We start from the raw sequence: 19,505 nt of genomic DNA on the forward strand, positions 1-19,505 counted from the left end.
CCTCTTCATTGGGGAACCATGAAATCTGTTATGTTCTCCCAGGAGGGCAGTTTTCAATGAGAAATTGCTACATTTGTAAAGTACATATTGACAATGATGAAAAGATTTATCCAAATCTACACGATGATGACAAAATTGGACATGACTAAAAGGTTTGGGCAGCCCAATTCTCAGGAGCAAAACCTAGAAACAAATGTCATGATACCCATAAAAATGCCTTGATGTGTCACAGGACACCAATCTAAGACTTTAATTCACATTCCAGTGCAGATGACCTCAAAGGTGTTTGGGATCAATGTTTTTTAATTTTTTTTTAACAGACCAGCCCTTTTCTCAAAATTTTACATGGAACCCAAATATGTAAACAAAAACTATATATTGCTGGGCCAGTCTAGGTTGAAAATCATAGGATGGCAGTTATACCCAGCAGTGGTCCCTGAGCTTCTCAAAGAATTTTCCAGGCACCATGAGATCTCATGAGCCCCCCCACCCTTGCCCATAAACTCTGATACTAAATTGGAGAAGATCAGGAAAAATGAAGGAGGGTGTATGGCAATAGAAGAGACTGTGCAATTATCCCCCAAAGACTGATCACACTCTAAAGGGACTTTACAATGACTGGATCCTACCAAGTTCTGAACAACATTAGACTTAATAGTGTTAATTTTTTTCCTTCAACCTGGTAAGTGGGGCTTTTGAGGAGCCCCAAGACAATTGTCCTCAAGACAATTGTTCTTATAAATGCTTTCATATTATTTATTTTTCTGCTATACAAATGGACAAAGTTGGATTAGTCTTGTCCTGTGGTACTCAAGTAAATTTAGGTAGAACCTTTGATTTTCTGCATTAGGAGAAACCCTCAGTCCTTCTGTGTTTCTGGATTTTGGGTTAGGCCTCTTCCTATGAATTACTGACCATGTTCTGAAATACCACATTCTGAATATCAACTTTATAATCTCACCAATTAAAATATCCAAAGTTTTGCAGAATTTCACTGCAGTCTGGGAAACAAACGAGGGGCATCATTACAGCCTTGTAGAGCACAGAGTAACTTGGTTATGCAACAACCATGGTCTTAAACTGGACCACAGCCATCCCTAATGGCTATTGCCCAATATAGAGAGCCCTGACTTCATCATATTCTTGGTCCTGGTGACCCTGACTTGATGACTTTGTTTATTGATCAAATGGAGTGTTAATCTGTCCTACTAAACAGAAAGCTTTTGTCTCATGGGAATATGCATCCCTTAGGATACAAAAACAATTACTGTTAGTTGTGGTTTAAATATTATTGGTGAGTTTCTACTGTATAGCAATATATAATAATGCATTCAGATTATACATAGATATGCTGTAATATGCCATTTATAAACAGTGATTCTTATAAAGGAAAAGAGCATCTAATCGACTTGTTTAAATTATCTCAAACTTTATCTTTAATATAAGTATTACGGTCTTCATAGTTTGCAGTAATAGTGTTTATATTATACTTCCAAAATCGTTTTGTGAATATGCCTGAAATATTATTGGAAATAGACTTTTGGAAGTTAGGAATCTAATTTTTTTTAATTTGTTGGAATAGTTGGATAGTAGGATGAACATTTTTCTTAAGATTGTAATCCCAGGAAGCTGTCCCAGACCTAATGTATGATATCCTAAGAGACATTAATAACATTTTTATTCTTTCATCTATAAAACAAAGGCACTGGATATTTTTAAAAGTACCCTCCCACTTCTTACATGCAATAATTTCACAATTTTAGCTTTAGATATATCAAAGAAATATATACCCCTTATTTGAGCATGTATTATAATTATATAATATTATACTACATCAAAAAAGTATTTCAACTTTAAAATCATGTCTATATAGAAATGAGTCCTGGGTAGTGTTGGCTGAAAAGGACAACAGGGTCACTAGAATCCAAACTGAACATCTCTTTCTTTTGCTTTATAGGCAGCTTCCTTAACTGTGGACTCTTGTTCTGAGAACCAAGAACCAGGGTACTGCACTGTCAGTAATGTGGCAGTTTCAGATGACTGGTAAGTAAAATTTTTAGTTTGATATTTATTATTACTTGACATTCAAAATGAAATTATACCTTAACAATCGTTTTATTATGCTCAGTATTATACAAAAGTTTAAGACAGTTTGTCTTCTCCTAAGGGATTTTCGTATTGTAAAATATAAAAGTTAATAATTAGTCTACAAAATGTGTAAAAAGGGTGTAAAAATGAAGTGGTACAGATGAGGATAGTTAGAGAAAGGGAAGATGAAAATAGCCTATCCTCTTTGAGAAGCTTCATGAAATAGTGGCACATGACCTGGGTCCTGCAAGAAGGTTAGGATAAGGATCCCACCTCTTTTAAATGTATTTTCTGAAAGTTGTATGTGACAATGATTGGCAGATATTTTTCAATAACACCTGAAGATGAAATACAACATTACCTCCCTTAAAACATAACTGATTTTGTTAGAAATAGTAACAAACAGAGAAAAAGAAATAGTGACACATCATTCATTTGCTTTAATCAACTTATTGGCATTCCTTATCATCTCTGTAGTGAAGGAAAAACGTCATCTGACATTAATATTAGAGTTGTCAATTCTACTGCATTTTATTTTCTTTCCGATAGTATGCTCCTTCTCTAAGACTCAGCATTGTTATATATATCTCATGTGACTAACTGAACCTATTATTTCCATTAGTTTTGTTATTTTTCATACCCTGAAAATCTAACAATCCTGTAGGTATCTATTTAGAGGACATGCATCCATAGGTAATGTTTCCCATTCAAATATACCATGCTTTACTACATGCCAGAAAAAGTTATAGTCACCTCTTCTTTTATTTATTTATTTGTTTGTTTGTTTATTATTTTTTTGGCTGCATTAGGTCTTAGTTGAGGCACGTGAGATCTTTCTTTGTGGCAAACAGACTCTGCGCTGTGGTGCACGGGCTTCTCTCTAGTTGTGGCAAGCAGGCTCCAGAGCACATGGGCTCTGTAGTTTGTAGCACGCAGGCTCTGTAGTTGAGGCATGCGTGGGCTCAGTAGTTGTGGCATGGGGCTTACTTGTCCCACGGCATGTGGGATCTTAGTTCCCCGACCAGAGATTGAACCCATGTCCCCTGCGCTGGAAGGTGGATTCTTTACCACTGGACCACCAGTGAAGTCCCTAGTCACCTCTTCTTAAGCTAAACATTCTATTGAAATATATTGCATTGGGCTTCCCTGGTGGCGCAGCGGTTGGGAGTCCGCCTGCCGAGGCAGGGGATGCGGGTTCGTGCCCCGGTCCGGGAGGATCCCACGTGCCGCGGAGCGGGTGGGCCCGTGGGCCATGGCCGCTGTGCCTGCGCGTCTGGAGCCTGTGCTCCGCGGCGGGAGAGGCCACAGCGGTGAGAGGCCCGCGTACCGCAAAAAAAAAAAAAAAAAAAGAAATATATTGCATTGGTACTAATACACACACCTTTCCTTTCTTATGCAGGACTCTTGACATTCAGCCAAATCGAGTCACAGTTGGAGGTATCAGATCGCTAGAACCAATCCTTCAGAGGAGAGGACACGTGGAAAGCCATGATTTTGTCGGGTGTATAATGGAGTTTGCAGTCAATGGAAGACCTCTGGAACCAAGCCAAGCTCTGGTAGCGCAAGGCATCCTAGATCAGTATGGCAACCTTATTTCTTATCATTTTAAAGAAAGACACCAAAAGTGTATGATGATTGAGCATCAAAAGATGAAATTCTTGTGCCCAAAGCCCTAAAAATACCAAATGTATTATGCTGTTTTGAATTTCAATTTTTTACTTATAGCTGTGAAATTTGGGAAAAAACAAATGGATGTGTGCATATATGTATGCATATACATTTTACCTTACATAGTTGTGAAGAATGTATGAGTTAAGTAAGTAAATCACATAGAAAGGAACCTGACACATAGTAATATATAAGTGTTAGCAATAATATGTACAAAAACTATTTGAAATTAAGTAGTTTTACATATAAATATATGTATTCCCTTGGCCTGGTCCTAGGCTCAAATAAACGGATGAGGAAGATCCTTGCTCTTGAGGAGTTCATAGTCTCTTTAAATTCCTGATTGTTAGCCTCTAGTGCAGCCATAATTATTGCCTGGCAATATATTATATTCTCCTAGTTTAGTCACTTTTCACTTCCGCAGTAATTATTTCATGCCTGTTCTTTCCATAAACCACAAACATCATCTCCTGCATCCTTTTTCCAGCTAATGAATTTGCTTCCTAACTTGCTCAGAAAATTGGGGCAATCGAAACAAAACTCTCCAAAGCTCATTCCTCCACATCTGCCCATGCAGCCTATAGTCTACCCTGTATACTATTATTGAATGAACTGTTTTTATTCCCACAAAGACCAACCCCTTTTTATGTGATAGACTCCATCCCCGCAAACCTTCTTAAAACAGTACTCCAGCTTTCTAAAGTGTTTCTTTTCTCATTTCAATTCAGGCTGCTATTTCTCCCCCCCACCCTTTTTTTTAACTTGGTTAATCCCATTTTCACATTGTTCTGTCTCTGTCGAGTGATCAATAACCACTGTGTTGCTAAAATCAATGGTCAAGTCTCATCTTATTTGAACTTCAGCAACATTGAGAACAACGTTATTAGTTTGTCCACCAGCACACGGTATGCCCCCGGTTTTCTACTCTGATTCTTCTTCTCATCTCCTTAACATCTTCTCTTTTGTATCTATATTCATTTTTAAGTCATTTTTTATAGTCCTTGCTTTTATGTACTATCGCTAAAGCTGATGACTTTTAATTTTTTTTTTTTTTTTTTTTGCGGTACATGGGCCTCTCACTGTTGTGGCCTCTCCCATTGTGGAGCACAGGCTCCGGACACGCAGGCTCAGCGGCCATGGCTCACGGGCCCAGCCGCTCCACGGCATGTGGGATCTTCCCGGACCGGGGTATGAACCCATGTCCCCTGCATCGGCAGGTGGACTCTCAACCACTGTGCCACCAGGGAAGCCTGATGACTTTTAAATGTATATCTTAAACTTGACATCTCCTCTGAACTTTAGACCCTCATATCCAACAGCATATGGAATATCCTGTGTGTATTTCTAACAAGTATTTCAAACTTAAGTTTAAAACTGAACTTCTGGCCTTCCTTCCTGACTTCTCCCAAACCCACTCCTTCCAGGTTTTCCCATCTCAGGTAATAATAACTCAGTCTACCCACCTGGTCAGCCACAATTTGTAGACCACCTTTGACTCCTCTCTTTCTGACAAACCACATTTAATCCATCAACAAACAGATGTCATGTCAATCTGCTATATTTAAAATAGATAACCAACAAGGACCTATTGTAGCACAGGGAACTCAGCCAGTACTCTGCAATAACCTAAATGGGAAATGAATTTGAAAAAGAATAGATACATGTATATGTATAACTGAATCACTTTGCTGTACACCTGAAACTAACACAACATTGTTAATCAACTATACTCTAATATAAAACAAAAAAAAATTTAAGAAAAAATAAATAAAATAAAAACAGAGGTCAGTTCTTACCCTGACTTATAAGGCTGACCTCCCTATTGTCAACCAAATGGACCAGGAACTGTAAAGAGACATAAAGGCATTTTATTTAGGGTCTTAGAATTGCAACTCAGGGATCACAGATTCCAGCGGAAACCAAAGTAATGTCCCACCAGAAGAAAATGGGCAGGGTTTATTAATAGGGAAAAGAGGGAAATCAATGCAGAATTTGGACTGGAGGGTAAAATTATTCTATACGTGTGATTGGGTTATGGAGCACATCTCGTTTGTTACTGGGGAAAGGTATGTTTTCTTTAGTCCAGAAAAAGTCCAGTTCTCAGCATTATTCTTTCCTTTTTGCAACTTAACAACTATTCAGCAGTTTTAATTTAGAGTGTTCAGCAGACATCCAGCATGGGTGGCAAACGTGGAGGTCCTTAGGTCATGTTCCAGCCATTTCTTTTTATTTATTTATTTATTTTTGGCTGCAATGGGTCTTCATTACTGCACACGGTCTTTCTCTAGTTGAGGCGAGCAGGGGTTACTCTTCATTGTGGTACGTGGGCTTCTCATTGTGGTGGTTTCTCTTGTTGTGGAGCATGGGCTCTAGGTTCATGGGCTTCAGTAGTTGTGGCACATGGGCTCAGTAGTTGTGGCTTGTGGGCTCTAGAGTGCAGGCTCAGTAGTTGTGGTGCATGGGCTTAGTTTCTCTGTGGCATGTGGGATCTTCCCGGACCAGGGCTCGAACCCATGTCCAATGCATTGGCAGGAGGATTCTTAACCACTGTGCCATCAGGAAAGACCAAGTCCCAGCCATTTTTGAGATTGTTCTTTCCACACCCTTGACTTCCTCACCATTACCTACCTGCTCTTCTCCTTGTTCACGCTGTTCTGACGGTATTGGCCACTTGATGTTCCTCAAACATGCAAAGGACACTTTCACTTCAGGACTTCCTCACTCGGCTCTTTCCTCTCCCTGGAATGATCTTCTATCAGATATACTTTACTCTCTCTCCCTTTGTTTAGGACTTTACAAAAACAGATCCTTCCTTCACTCCCTAACCTAGAGATCTAGCAATCCCCTCAAAACTCCTAATCCCCTTTCTCTGCCTTAATTTTCCCATAGAACTTCCTTCTTTCTAACATACTACACAATTATCTATTTTTTTGTTTTTTGTCTGTGTCCCCCACAAGGAAAAAGAAATATTCCATGAACACATGGATTTTTTTCATCACTTTATCTCCATGCTTAGAACCATGCTTGGTAGCCATTCAATAAATATTAGGTGCGTGAGTTGTCTGGTGGAGGAGATGGGTATTCAGATAAACATGTGGCCCTGAGAGCACATGAACCAAAGTGTTTATTTGACCAAGAGGCTTTGCTCAATTAAGAATTAATTAAAAAAAGGAATGATCACCTCTTTTCTTTATTGTGTAAGCTGTTATTTTGTTTAACCTTCTCCATTATGAATGAGACAGGGCATGTGTTACAGGACACCTTGTTAGATTAGATGCTCCGAATATAGTTGTAACCTGAGTTTCAAAGATTTGAGTTCATGAAAACTAAGCAGGTTAATAAAAATTTATATCTAATTTTAACAAATTTCCACCCACCTGATTTTGTGCTTTATGCCTCTTTATTCTGTTTATTTTAGATGCCCTAGACTAGAAGGTGCTTGTACTCATAGTCCCTGTCAACATGGTGGAACGTGTACGGATTACTGGTCGTGGCAGCAGTGTCATTGCAGAGAAGGACTGACTGGGAAATATTGTGAAAAATGTATGCAAGCTGTTTCATCTTCCACCAGAAATTATAATAACCATTAAAAGTATAAATATATGCACCTAAATATGTAATTGAAGTAAAATAATTATGTTTTTTTGGTTTTGTTTTGTTTTGTTTGTGGTACGTGGGCCTCTCACTGTCGTGGCCTCTCCCGTTGTGGAGCACAGGCTCTGGACACGCAGGCTCAGTGGCCATGGCTCACGGGCCCAGCTGCTCTGCAGCATGTGGGATCTTCCCAGACCGGAGCACGAACCCACGTCCCCTGCATCGGCAGGCGGACTCTCAACCAGTGAGCCACCAGGGAAGCCCAAGAATTATGTTTTGATTCTAAATATTGAAAATATTAAATGGGCAATATTTGGTAAAGCACAGTGACATTTTTTAATTCATGTTTTAACCTGAGAAAGAGTGAAATCCTTTTAGAATTATTTACTAAATATGTTCCTCATTTCCATTTTATAAAATATCACTTAGTTATTTTTGTTTTACCTATAGGAATGCTAGACAATTTACAAGGCCAGGGGCTATATTCAGGCCTTGGCTTAATATTATCTGCATTTAAGGGATATTTCTCTGGTGAATATGTTGTATTTGGTTGAAACATATAATACTAAATCACTAAACACTGAGTTCAAAACATGCAATGGCAATAAAATCTGTTATAGTTCAAGGTGATACTTAAATTTTTAATTGCAATTATTGGAATTGGCTTCGAATATTACTTTTTAAATTCTTTTATTAGTTATTTGTTTCTAAAGCCTAATTTTATTGTTATTAAGACATTAATGATGTTCAAGCCATCATTAGAACATGGCATTCTCTAATTTCAAGTTGTGTATCCCACTAACTAACCCTAATGGAGTCTCTTTTATAAAAATTACTTTATTTTCACATAAGTGGTTACTGGTTAAATCATTGCACCTATCTTATCACTTTTTAAGTAGTCATTTGATTCTATTATAATATGAGAATGAATAGAAATTTATGATTAAATTACATATATACTATAATCGAAAAGATCTTAGTAACAGAGTATAATTGTGTTTATTTAGGATAAAATCAAAACGTGGGAAAAGTACATTGTCACATGATATTTTTTAAAGTAATGAGTATTTAGTAGGTAGGAATCCAACTATATTTGGAAAATAAAATGTCACTCACTTGAGCAATGCCTGCAGTTTTTTTTTTTTAGTTGAAATAGAATTCACATACTACAAAATTTACCTTCTTAAAATGCACCATTCATTGCTGAAGCCCATTTGAGCTCATTTTCTTTATGTCCTTTCTTTAGCTCTATTAGCTATAACACAATTTTGTACTTCAGAAGTGTGAACATTTTATCAGATTATGAAAAATTATGATTACATATGATGTTTATACATGATGACAAATTAAATTCGATGTGATTATTGCTACTAATAAAGTTACTTACACATGTGAATGTTTGTACAAATCTTTGTTCAAATTTTCCATGTTAGAGGCTTCAAAAATTACAAATCATTATAACTGTGAAAACATATATGGATTTATTAATTTTAGAAACACAGTGAAACTTATAATCAAATTCTTCAACTGTATATTTTTAACATGTGGCTATCTCTCAAGGTATTCATAATGTATGTAGCATGTATCAAATATTTTAATGAATATTTTCCAAATAAATAATTATCATAAAATGTTTTATATTTCATGGTTCTGAAATGGATTTAAGCATTTGAAATCAACTTACACAATAATTCACAAGTGGGAATTATTTTTTCAGAGGAGGATTAAGTGACAATAATTCCAAAAACTTAATATTTTCATTGCTTTTTTAAATAATATTTTTGTCACCAAAGAAACTCTTTAAGAAATGCCTATTGGATGCATTCATGTTTCCCTTTCTTCATTGGCTTTCAGCTATTACTCCTGACACGGCCTTATCATTAGAAGGTAAAGGGCGCTTGGACTACCATATGAGTCAGAATGAGAAGCGGGAGTATTTGCTGAGACAGAGCATCCGAGGTGCCATGTTGGAACCTTTTGGTGTGAACAGTCTGGAAGTAAAATTCAGGACAAGAAGCGAGAATGGCATTTTAATCCATATCCAAGAAAGCAGCAATTACACTACTGTGAAGGTAAGATAAAAGCTAATGGTGACTTCATTTGATTAGACCGCCTGCTGTGTCATGGTTTAAATCACTTCTCCCATAATTTCTATCCTTTTCTTCACCACCCATTAGAGTTCCGACTGAGGCTGGGAACTATTCCAATATCATCTATCTTAACTATTCCTCAGGCATTGGCCAGAGTAACAAAGAACTGAATGGTTTGGTTTCTAAACACTTTTGTTTAGAGTAGAGAGCACTGCTGTGTAGGCCAGCAAAGAAAGAATTTGTTGCAATCTATTTTGCCAGATAAAAATTTATATTGTTTTTACCCTACTTTTAAACAAAGTGAAACAAAAAGATAATATGTCTTTGAAATGGAAAAATATGTTTTTCCAAGAATTATTCCAAACACTGTTATGTATATATTAATTGGAATGACTAGAATAAAACATTTTTTGAAATTTTCTGGCTTTATTCTGGAACATATATTCAATTCACTATTCAGGTAAATCCTGTGACATTAAATACCTTTGGAATTTATAGTAAGTAAAATTTCAGTTAACTCCCCCAAATAATTTCTAAAGAAATATTTCTGAAACGTTATATTTCATGATTGATTTATCATTAGGCTTTTACACATTTCTTTTCTCATCTATAAATGGGATGCTAAACTGGTGAATAATTTCATTACATATGCATTTCCTGTCAGCTCTTAATTTTCTTAATTTCTAAAATGATTATTCTGCTTTCCTTCCCACAAATAAGACTTCATCATTCAGACCATCATTTTTTTTAGTTGAGTTATATCAACTGCTTTTTTATTAATATCATTCAGTCTATTAGAAATCTGCTAGTAATTTTTATATGAACTTTAGTTAATTCTTAAGAAAACAAATCCAGATTTCCTGAATTATTTTCACTTATAACTCAATATTTTGAAAATTACTGAAAGCTTAGTTCATAAAGAAAAGATCAATATGCATAGAAAATTACTAGGTTTCATTCATGTAAAATACTAAAAATAAAAACAGACATTCACCTTTAAACTTCAGCTTCTTTATTCTCAAAATTTTTCTCTGTCCAAGCCAACTTGGTTGTTATGTGGTCTGTACATAGCTTTAAATAGTATAAAAAACAATCTTTTTAAAATTCTCATAATCCCCCTAGTCCAGCCATTCTCAGCTGGGGGTGATTTTAACACCCCTCCACAGGGGATATTTGGCAAAGCCTGGGAACATTTTTATTGTCCTGGTTGTTGGGAGTGAGGAGGGTACTGCTGCCAACATCTAGTGGGTAGAAGTCAAATATGCTGCTAAACATCCTTCAGTGCTCACTACAACACCCCACAAGAAAGAATCATCCAGTCTGAAATGTCAGTGCTGAGGTTGAGAAACTCTGCCCTAATCCAGTTGGAGAATATCTTCAGGTTATAATTTTACCTCCATTGTTGAAACAAAGAGCCCAGATCCAGAATTAATAGAGTAACTGCTGCAAAACGAAACACCTACGTCACTGTATAACGTTATTATTCGGTGTTTATGGTTTTCATTGAAAAGTGTATTGGAAGTAAAGAAAGTAAGGAAAGAAGTAGACCACCATATTCTACCAGAAACATTTTTTATATGCATTGAGAGGCTTTGACATTGAGGTCTGTGCGTTATCTGTTAGGCTGCTTCCAAGTCCTCGTGCCATTTAAATGACATATGAAATATTTCTGTATGTTATCTCTTTAAGCCAAGAGATACAAAAACAATGTGCTTGACGAAATTGGAGACAGAATATTTTTCTTCCTCAAGGAAGAAGCTGAATGTCGACATCCATTTTTGTCGCCATAAAATCTTGCATTTCCAACAGGACAGCAGCATGCAGCTTCTCCAGATTTCATTGCATTGGTAGCAAGCACTTAGAAAGATATTTCTTTTTCCCTGAAGGGAAGATGAGTAAAAATAATGACTAATGCAGACCAAAATGCACATTTCTTTTGTATGAAAATTTTGAAAGGCGGTTTTTCAGAGATTCAGGGGTTTGGCAGGTGGAGTAAATAGATTAAAAAGAAACAGTGATTAAGAAGAACTGAATAGACAGGAAGAGAGTGACTTTTGTAAGTAAGCAAGTTACTTGCATGACAGGAATCCTATCTGCTTATCCAGGCTAGGAAGCAAGTTAGAATGGACTGTTACTTATCAGTTAGCTTATCAGTGACCAAGGCCCCTGGTTTTCTTCTGTCTTTCTTTTGGCTCAGTTTCTGACAGTTGCTTTCTCTCTCTCTCTCTCTTTTTTCCCCTTCTTTTCTTTCTTTCTTTCTTTCTTTCTTTCTTTCTTTCTTTCTTTCTTTCTTTCTTTTTTTTAAATTCAGATAAAAAAAGAAACTAAGGAGAGAAAATTTCAGAGAGGAAAACAAAAAAGCATTCTTGTGTATAACAGCTTTTGAACTGTATTTAAAGTGTTTCACAAATCTCTCTTTCATGGCACATTGGGTATCTCCATATTTGGAAATGTAATAATGCCAGATGATGGGCTTTGTTTATACTTCAAATCAGTTCTGGGTTTTGGTGTATTGTTTGTTTGTTTGTTTGTTTTTCTTTTGAAGTGAGGCCAGGTATGCCATACAGAGTTAGGATGATTCCGAGCTCTATAGAGTCAAAAATAAATAAGTGAACAAATCAATCTATGAATAAATAAAACCAAGCAAAAAATGAGCATGCCGTTTCAAAAATTAGGGTGGGTAGAAGAGTAAGGCAGAGTATTATTGGGGAGAAGGAGAACATGAAGAATGTTGTAATGGAAACATATATTCTTACTCATCCTACTCCATGGCATGTTCCAAAGACCCTGTCATCAGAATGTCATCGAATGAAAGGATGACATGGTGTGATCAATTAGGAGAGAAACACAGAGCTTACAGAAGGCTCTTCTCAAGGCTTCTTTCCAAAAAGGACTCTGGCTATAACCAAAGAGGAGTTGCTGTTTTCACTGTCTGTTTCATGAGACATTGCCTATTCGATGAAATGTTATTGTCATTTAACCACAATTTTCTTTTTTTTTTTTTCCCCTGGGTGCAGTACTGGAATATATTACTATCTGGAGAAACTGCTTTAATAAAATATTACATTATGAATAACTTATGTAAATGTGTTAGGCATATTTTCCATAAAGTAAAAATGAACTCATTTTTAATTCTACCAGATGTGTTTGTTGCATGTAGAAAAAGCATTTGATCTGAGTGACAAAATAAACGGATCCATCCTTTCATTCCCGTCATTTGATACGCAGTGCCACTTTATCCCCCGGCCGAGGCACCAGCTCTGTCTGGCAGTAGTGATGGGATTATGCTCTTTTCATCCTGCCTTATAAATTATTTCATTTTCTTAGTGTCTACTTAGAAAACTGGAAACTTGGGAGCTGGAAACTGGAGTAAGAGCATCCTGTTACCCAATGTTCTACTGGGCAAAGTAAAAGAAACCAAATATCCCTTAGTTAATTTTAAAAGACAGCCAAAATAAAGACTTGTCCAGATGCCTCATTATTAAGGACTCACCCTTTATTCATCATAGTGGTCATCTTAATAAATAATAAGCATGATTTTTAAAGATAAAATTCCAGCGTGTAATAGATGACAGGTAAAACAATTTCTTTATGTCTTCACTTTTCCAACTATGCTTCATTTATAGCTAATCATTGATTTCTCTTTTTGGATATAGTTTAAAAAATTTTGATAGCTATGGGCCATTTACAAAACATTTTTTTTAACTTGCAATTGCCATTAAAATATAAGTACTCATAAAAATGTGTGATTTACTTATCTTAAAATTAGTATTCGCCCTATTATTTATCTCAGTTGCATTCTGGAAAATAAATCTATACATCTTGAAAAATTAGTTATAAATATAAGAATATCTTGAAAACTGTTGAACCTATTATATGTGAAGGTATATGTTACCTAAAATTGTAAAGGCATACTCTAACACAACCAGACTCCTCAACTGTTCTCTCTGCTTTAAACTGATCAATGTATTAAGGTTTCTTGACACTTTTATTTTTATTCAAGCATACCATAGTTTAATTGTACAATATTTTTAATATGTTTTACAGATTAAGAATGGCAAAGTACATTTTACGTCAGATGCAGGAATTGCTGGGAAAGTGGAGAGAAATATTCCTGAAGTCTACATTGCTGACGGCCACTGGCATACTTTTCTAATTGGAAAAAATGGAACAGCCACAGTATTGTCCATCGACAGAATTTATAACAGAGATATCATTCACCCTACTCAGGATTTTGGTGGCCTTGATGTGCTCACTATATCTCTTGGAGGAATTCCTCCCAATCAAGCTCATCGAGATACTCAAACAGGTAAATGCTTGTGTTGAGTAGAGGCACAAAAGAAAGGTAAAATCGTTCCTCTAAAAGTAGTTGGATATCTGATAATGTCCATTATAAATATTCTAAGACTATCATAACTACCTTTAGAAAGTTGGTAATAAATTATTGGTCGTCACTTTCTTTAGGCATTTTCTACCAAGTTCATAACTCAGCCCAGGGTGTTTTGATCCTTTCCTTGTGTACCAAATATTTATTTATACATTCATTCATTTACTCATACATTTGTTCATTCACACAACATATATTTATAGAGACCTGTAGGTACTTGGCATGAACTACAATGGTGGACTCTTTCCATAGAATACATGGTCCTGTAAGGAAGACAAACATCAATCTAATCATTACACAAGTACTATATTATTTTATCCTATGATAAATGATGTGAGGAAGGATATAGAATTCTAAGAGGTTGCCAAAAACGTGGAGAAGAGGAAACGTCTCTGGAAATTGACATTTGTACTTAAATCTGAACTATGAAGATGAGGATGGGGAAGTATGAAAGTTAATTTATATTGATGGGAACTAAAGGGAAAGAAGTAGATTAAGTCAGGATCACAAAACCCAGAATATTGGGGACTGATGTCACAGATGAAAGATGAAATTGGAGAATGAAAGTTCTCCTAGACTATGTGGCAAATTTTATCTCATTCTTGGAACAATGGGAAGGTACTGAAAAATTAATCACAGAAGTATCAAAATCAGATATACAGTGACATTAAAGATCTTTCAGGCTACACCATGGAAAATACATTGGAGAAGGACAAGAGAGGACTTGCATAAATTAGCTGGAAAGATATTGTAGTGATCTACGCAAGGTATTGTGTGAGCTTGGACTTGTTTGGTGGTACACGAGTTTAAAAGTAGTGGATAGGGAAGAATATTTTAGGAATGAAAATGAGCCAAAGTGTTGATGCTTTTGGTAAAATTCAGGAAGGTTTCTGACATTCCAACTAATGGGTAGTGCCACTAAGAGAGGAAACTGCAGAAGGGTGCAAAAAATAATCTACGGGAAACATCAAGATTTTGTTGGAGATTTCTAAGTTTGGAGCACCTTTGAGAAAGACCTTTGGGTAGATGGGTTAGAAATCAGGAGTAGACCAGTTGGAAATACTTATTTAGGAGTTATGAGTGTCGAACAGGTAACTGAAGTACTGGGCATGGATATGATAAGCAAATATGAGGGTGTAGAGTAAAAAGAAAGCCCAGGGCCTTACCTTGAGTAATTCTAAGAGCCAATGGCTGTCTAGAGGAGAATGAGACAGAAAGGGGACTAAGCCATAGAAAGAAAATCAGGAGAGGAGGAACAAAAGCAGATGTCCCAGGAACTCATGGAAAAAGAGTGTATAAGGGATGAAAAAGACACTAGGGTGGAATGATGCACCAAATAAGAGGAAATTTGAAAAATGTGTTGCAGAGTAAAGGAGTCAAAGCATAAAAGTTAAAGCCTAGGTAATAATTAGTTCTTATGTATTTAGCTTATTTTAGAATATGGATGCTAATTCATTTGGATGTTGCAAGAAAATAAGCCAATGTAAATTATGCCCTTTTTTGTTAGTGTCAAGATATATTCTTGGGCTTTGTGACTGGAGCATTAGCAATATTAGCACACAAATATTAGTGTAACAAAGTCTTTCTCAACTTTTTTTTTTAAATCATCTCCCTCTAAGGAGCTGTGTTAGATCTTATTTTCCAGCCCCTGCCATCACTACCGCATAAAATGTTAATTGAATGAGTATACTCCATTTTTTTTATTGACGTGTAATTAACTTACAATGTTCTATTAGTTTCAGGTATACAACAAAGTGATTCAGTTATATATATACGCACAGATATGCACATACAGATTCTTTTCCCTTATAGTTTATTACAAAATATTGAGTAGAGTTCCCTGTGCTATACAGTAGGTCCTTGTTGGTTATCTATTTTATGCATAGTAGTGTTTATATGTTAATCCCAACCTCCTGATTTATCCACATCCCCGCCCCCTCTGTCCCCGCCACAAGTATACTCTATATCTGCCCTTTGGAGGCCCACAAGTCATGGTAATAGCTAAGATTTTTCTTTTGCTCCTTAAGAAGCTATGTTCAACTCCCCCCTTGAGAGCAGTATCAACTCCATTGAGAGTGCAAGATCTAATGCTTGAAGCTATTGGCCTATTTTGGTTCTTTTTAAGTAGTTTTAAAATAAAGTTTATTTTTATGTATGTAATTCTTGATACATAGACTATAAAAATGAAAACAACAGATAATTAAAGGAGGGATAAAACGAAGACACAGCCTGTTAGAGCCCTTCATGAATGTTCAGAAAGAGCAGGATGCCAGCAATCTGCTCCACGTTCTGTTATGGAAATCTTACACATCTTGCTAACTTCTGTTGTAAGATGCACGGGTTTATTGCCTTCGGACGGGGTGATGGCGTTGGGACTGTTGTGTCTAAACTCTAGTGATGTGATTGCGAAGCTTCTCTTCGGCAGATCTGTGCGGCCTGTTAAGCCTTTGGTTTTCCCTAAAACGCCTTACTGTTCCTTCTTGCCCCAGCAGGGTTTGATGGCTGCATCGCTTCTGTGCTGTACGGTGGAGAAAGTCTTCCTTTCAGTGGGAAGCACAGCTTGGCCTCCATTTCGAAGACAGATCCCTCAGTGAAGATGGGCTGTCGTGGCCCGAACATTTGCGCCAGTAACCCCTGCTGGGGAGATCTGCTGTGCATCAATCAATGGCACGCATACAAGTGCGTCCCCCCTGGGGACTGCGCCTCCCACCCGTGCCAGAACGGGGGCAGCTGTGAGCCAGGCCTGCACTCCGGCTTCACCTGTAACTGCCCGGATTCACACACAGGCAGGACCTGTGAGACAGTGGTGGCCTGTCTTGGTGTCTTCTGTCCTCCGGGGAGGGTGTGCAAGGCTGGAAGTCCCGGAGGGCACGTCTGTGTTCTGAGTCAGGGCCCCGAGGAGATCTCTCTGCCCCTGTGGGCCGTGCCTGCCATCGTGGGCAGCTGTGCCACCGTCCTGGCCCTCCTGGTCCTGAGCCTGATTCTATGTAACCAATGCCGGGGGAAGAAGGCCAAAAATCCCAAAGAGGAGAAGAAACCGAAGGAGAAGAAGAAAAAGGGAAGTGAGAACGTTGCTTTTGATGATCCAGACAACATCCCCCCCTACGGGGAGGACATGACCGTGAGGAAACAGCCCGAAGGGAACCCGAAGCCTGATATCATTGAAAGGGAGAACCCCTACCTCATCTACGATGAGACCGATCTTCCCCACAACTCAGAAACCATCCCCAGTGCCCCTTTGGCTTCACCGGAGCAAGAGATAGAGCATTACGACATCGACAATGCCAGCAGCATCGCCCCTTCGGATGCAGACATCATCCAACACTATAAGCAGTTCCGCAGCCACACCCCGAAATTCTCCATCCAGCGGCACAGTCCGCTAGGCTTCGCCCGGCAGTCCCCCATGCCCTTAGGAGCCAGCAGCTTGACTTACCAGCCTTCCTACAGTCAAGGTTTAAGATCCAGCTCCTTGAGCCACTCTGCTTGCCCAACTCCCAACCCTCTGTCTCGACACAGCCCAGCCCCTTTCTCCAAGTCCTCCACTTTCTACAGGAACAGCCCGGCCAGGGAATTGCATCTTCCGATAAGGGATGGAAATACTTTGGAAATGCATGGCGATGTGTGCCAACCCAGCATTTTCAACTACGCTGCGAGGCTGGGAAGGAGAAGCAAGAGTCCTCAGGCCATGGCCTCTCATGGTTCTAGACCGGGGAGTCGCCTGAAACAGCCAATTGGGCAGATTCCTCTGGAATCTTCTCCACCAGTAGGACTCTCCATTGAGGAGGTGGAGAGACTAAACACCCCTCGCCCTAGAAACCCAAGTATCTGCAGTGCAGATCATGGGAGGTCTTCTTCAGAAGAGGACTGCCGAAGGCCACTGTCCAGAACGAGGAACCCAGCGGATGGCATTCCAGCTCCAGAATCTTCCTCTGACAGTGACTCTCATGAATCTTTCACTTGCTCAGAAATGGAATATGACAGGGAAAAACCAATGGTATATACTTCCAGGATGCCCAAATTATCTCAAGTCAATGAATCTGATGCAGATGATGAAGATAATTATGGAGCCAGACTGAAGCCTAGAAGATACCACGGCCGCAGGGCTGAGGGGGGACCTGTGGGCACACAGGTAGCAGTGCCTGGGGTTGTTGACAACACACTGCCCTTGAAGCTTGGGCAGCAAGCAGGGAATTTCAACTGGGACAACCTTTTGAACTGGGGCCCTGGCTTTGACCATTATGTAGATGTGTTTAAAGATTTGGCATCTCTCCCGGAAAAAACAGCAGCAAATGAAGAAGGCAAAGGTGGGACAACTAAGCCAGCCCCCAAAGATGGGGAAGCAGAACAGTATGTGTGACCTTTGTGTGCTGGCATTATAAAAATATAAAAAAAACAAGAAACACTCAAACCATCGTAAGTTTGCCGAATAGGGTGGGTCACATTTGCAAAACAGGCCAGTATGAACTGGTGTTAGAGGAAAACTTAAAAATAATAACCACAATGCTGCTGAAACAGACTCAAAACAACTCTTTAATTTAAATATGTTTGGTTGAATTTCTTTTCCTGCATGCATTGTATTTTGTAACTAGTCATGTGGCATGCAGCATTTGGAAAGGTTTTTCTTATTTACCAATGTTTGATTTGTGACTTTTAAAATTAATACCGTTGCCATTACAGAAATGAACTTGTGCTTTCACAGTGAGGTATGTGTATTGTTTCCATTGTATTATTATTGTCATGTTTTGCATTGCAAGATCCTTGAGGTTTAACCCATCTTTGTAAGGTGTAGAAAGAGCCCTCCTATCCTTGAATGAACAACTAAGTATTAACACTTTTCAGAATTATGGATTCCGTATTCGATGTTGCTCAGAAATGTCTGAATATTTGAATATGTTTGTCATGACAGTGGGTACTAAAATTAAGTCATTTTGTTCAGCACTTTAGAACTTTCTTACAAAGTTTTGTTAAAAATTCCGAATCTTTTTTGTAAACAATTTTGGTCTTCTGACTTTCATCAGGCTTCCACTTGGAACAAAATATTGTCCCCAGAACTCTGCCGCTCTCCTGCTGTGGAATGATGTCCTAGCAACACTTCTCAGAGACAGTTTTAAAAGTTATTTATTGAAAAATGTTCTATGCTTTTAAAATTTTAAAGAATCAACCTAAAGAAAGCCTATGATTGGACTTAGTTTTCAGCCATTTAACATTTACCCCAAGTACCCAGTTTTTATAATTTATATAAAGTCAAATTTCAACACTTCTTACTTTCTGTCATTTTGTAGACCCCTTTTTTAATACTGTGTAAAAACTTTTTTTTACACCGAAGCTGTGTTTTTGATACTGATATTTTCCTATGCTGAATGGTTTTCTTACTTTCAGGGAAGGTAAGAAAATACCTTTTTTACATTTGTTACTTATGTAACGTTCATATTTTTCACAGTTTGATATTTGTAACATACTGTATGCTTTCTACTTTTAAATGCCAATGATAGAATTAAAATATTTATTTAAAATACTTTGCATTCATAGTGTACTATTAATTTTTCATTTTCCCATACTCTTTCCATGCCCAATTGAGAAAAGGCTTTACTTGTCAATAGGGTATGGCAAGTTGAATGATAAATGGGCAACATCATTTTCTTTTAAAAAACATGAGTATGGATAATTGCCAGAACAGA

At 37.7% G+C, this 19,505-nt stretch overlaps 1 protein-coding gene across 1 annotated transcript in view; it reads left to right on the forward strand.

Moving 5' to 3' along the window:
• The window catches only part of FAT4 (FAT atypical cadherin 4), a 172,257-nt gene extending 152,952 nt beyond the window's left edge, over positions 1 to 19,305 (forward strand). The window contains exons 12-17 of the mRNA XM_081253885.1: positions 1,958 to 2,043; positions 3,488 to 3,667; positions 7,175 to 7,299; positions 9,205 to 9,422; positions 13,488 to 13,749; positions 16,320 to 19,305. Of these exons, the coding sequence (XP_081110011.1) occupies positions 1,958 to 2,043; positions 3,488 to 3,667; positions 7,175 to 7,299; positions 9,205 to 9,422; positions 13,488 to 13,749; positions 16,320 to 18,184 (2,736 nt within the window). The 3' untranslated portion in view covers positions 18,185 to 19,305. The remainder of the gene's footprint in view (positions 1 to 1,957; positions 2,044 to 3,487; positions 3,668 to 7,174; positions 7,300 to 9,204; positions 9,423 to 13,487; positions 13,750 to 16,319) is intronic.
• Positions 19,306 to 19,505: the final 200 nt, after the last annotated feature.

This window comes from Mesoplodon bidens (assembly GCF_964165515.1).
Source record: "Mesoplodon bidens genome assembly, chromosome: 1".
Classification (NCBI taxonomy): domain Eukaryota; kingdom Metazoa; phylum Chordata; class Mammalia; order Artiodactyla; family Ziphiidae; genus Mesoplodon; species Mesoplodon bidens.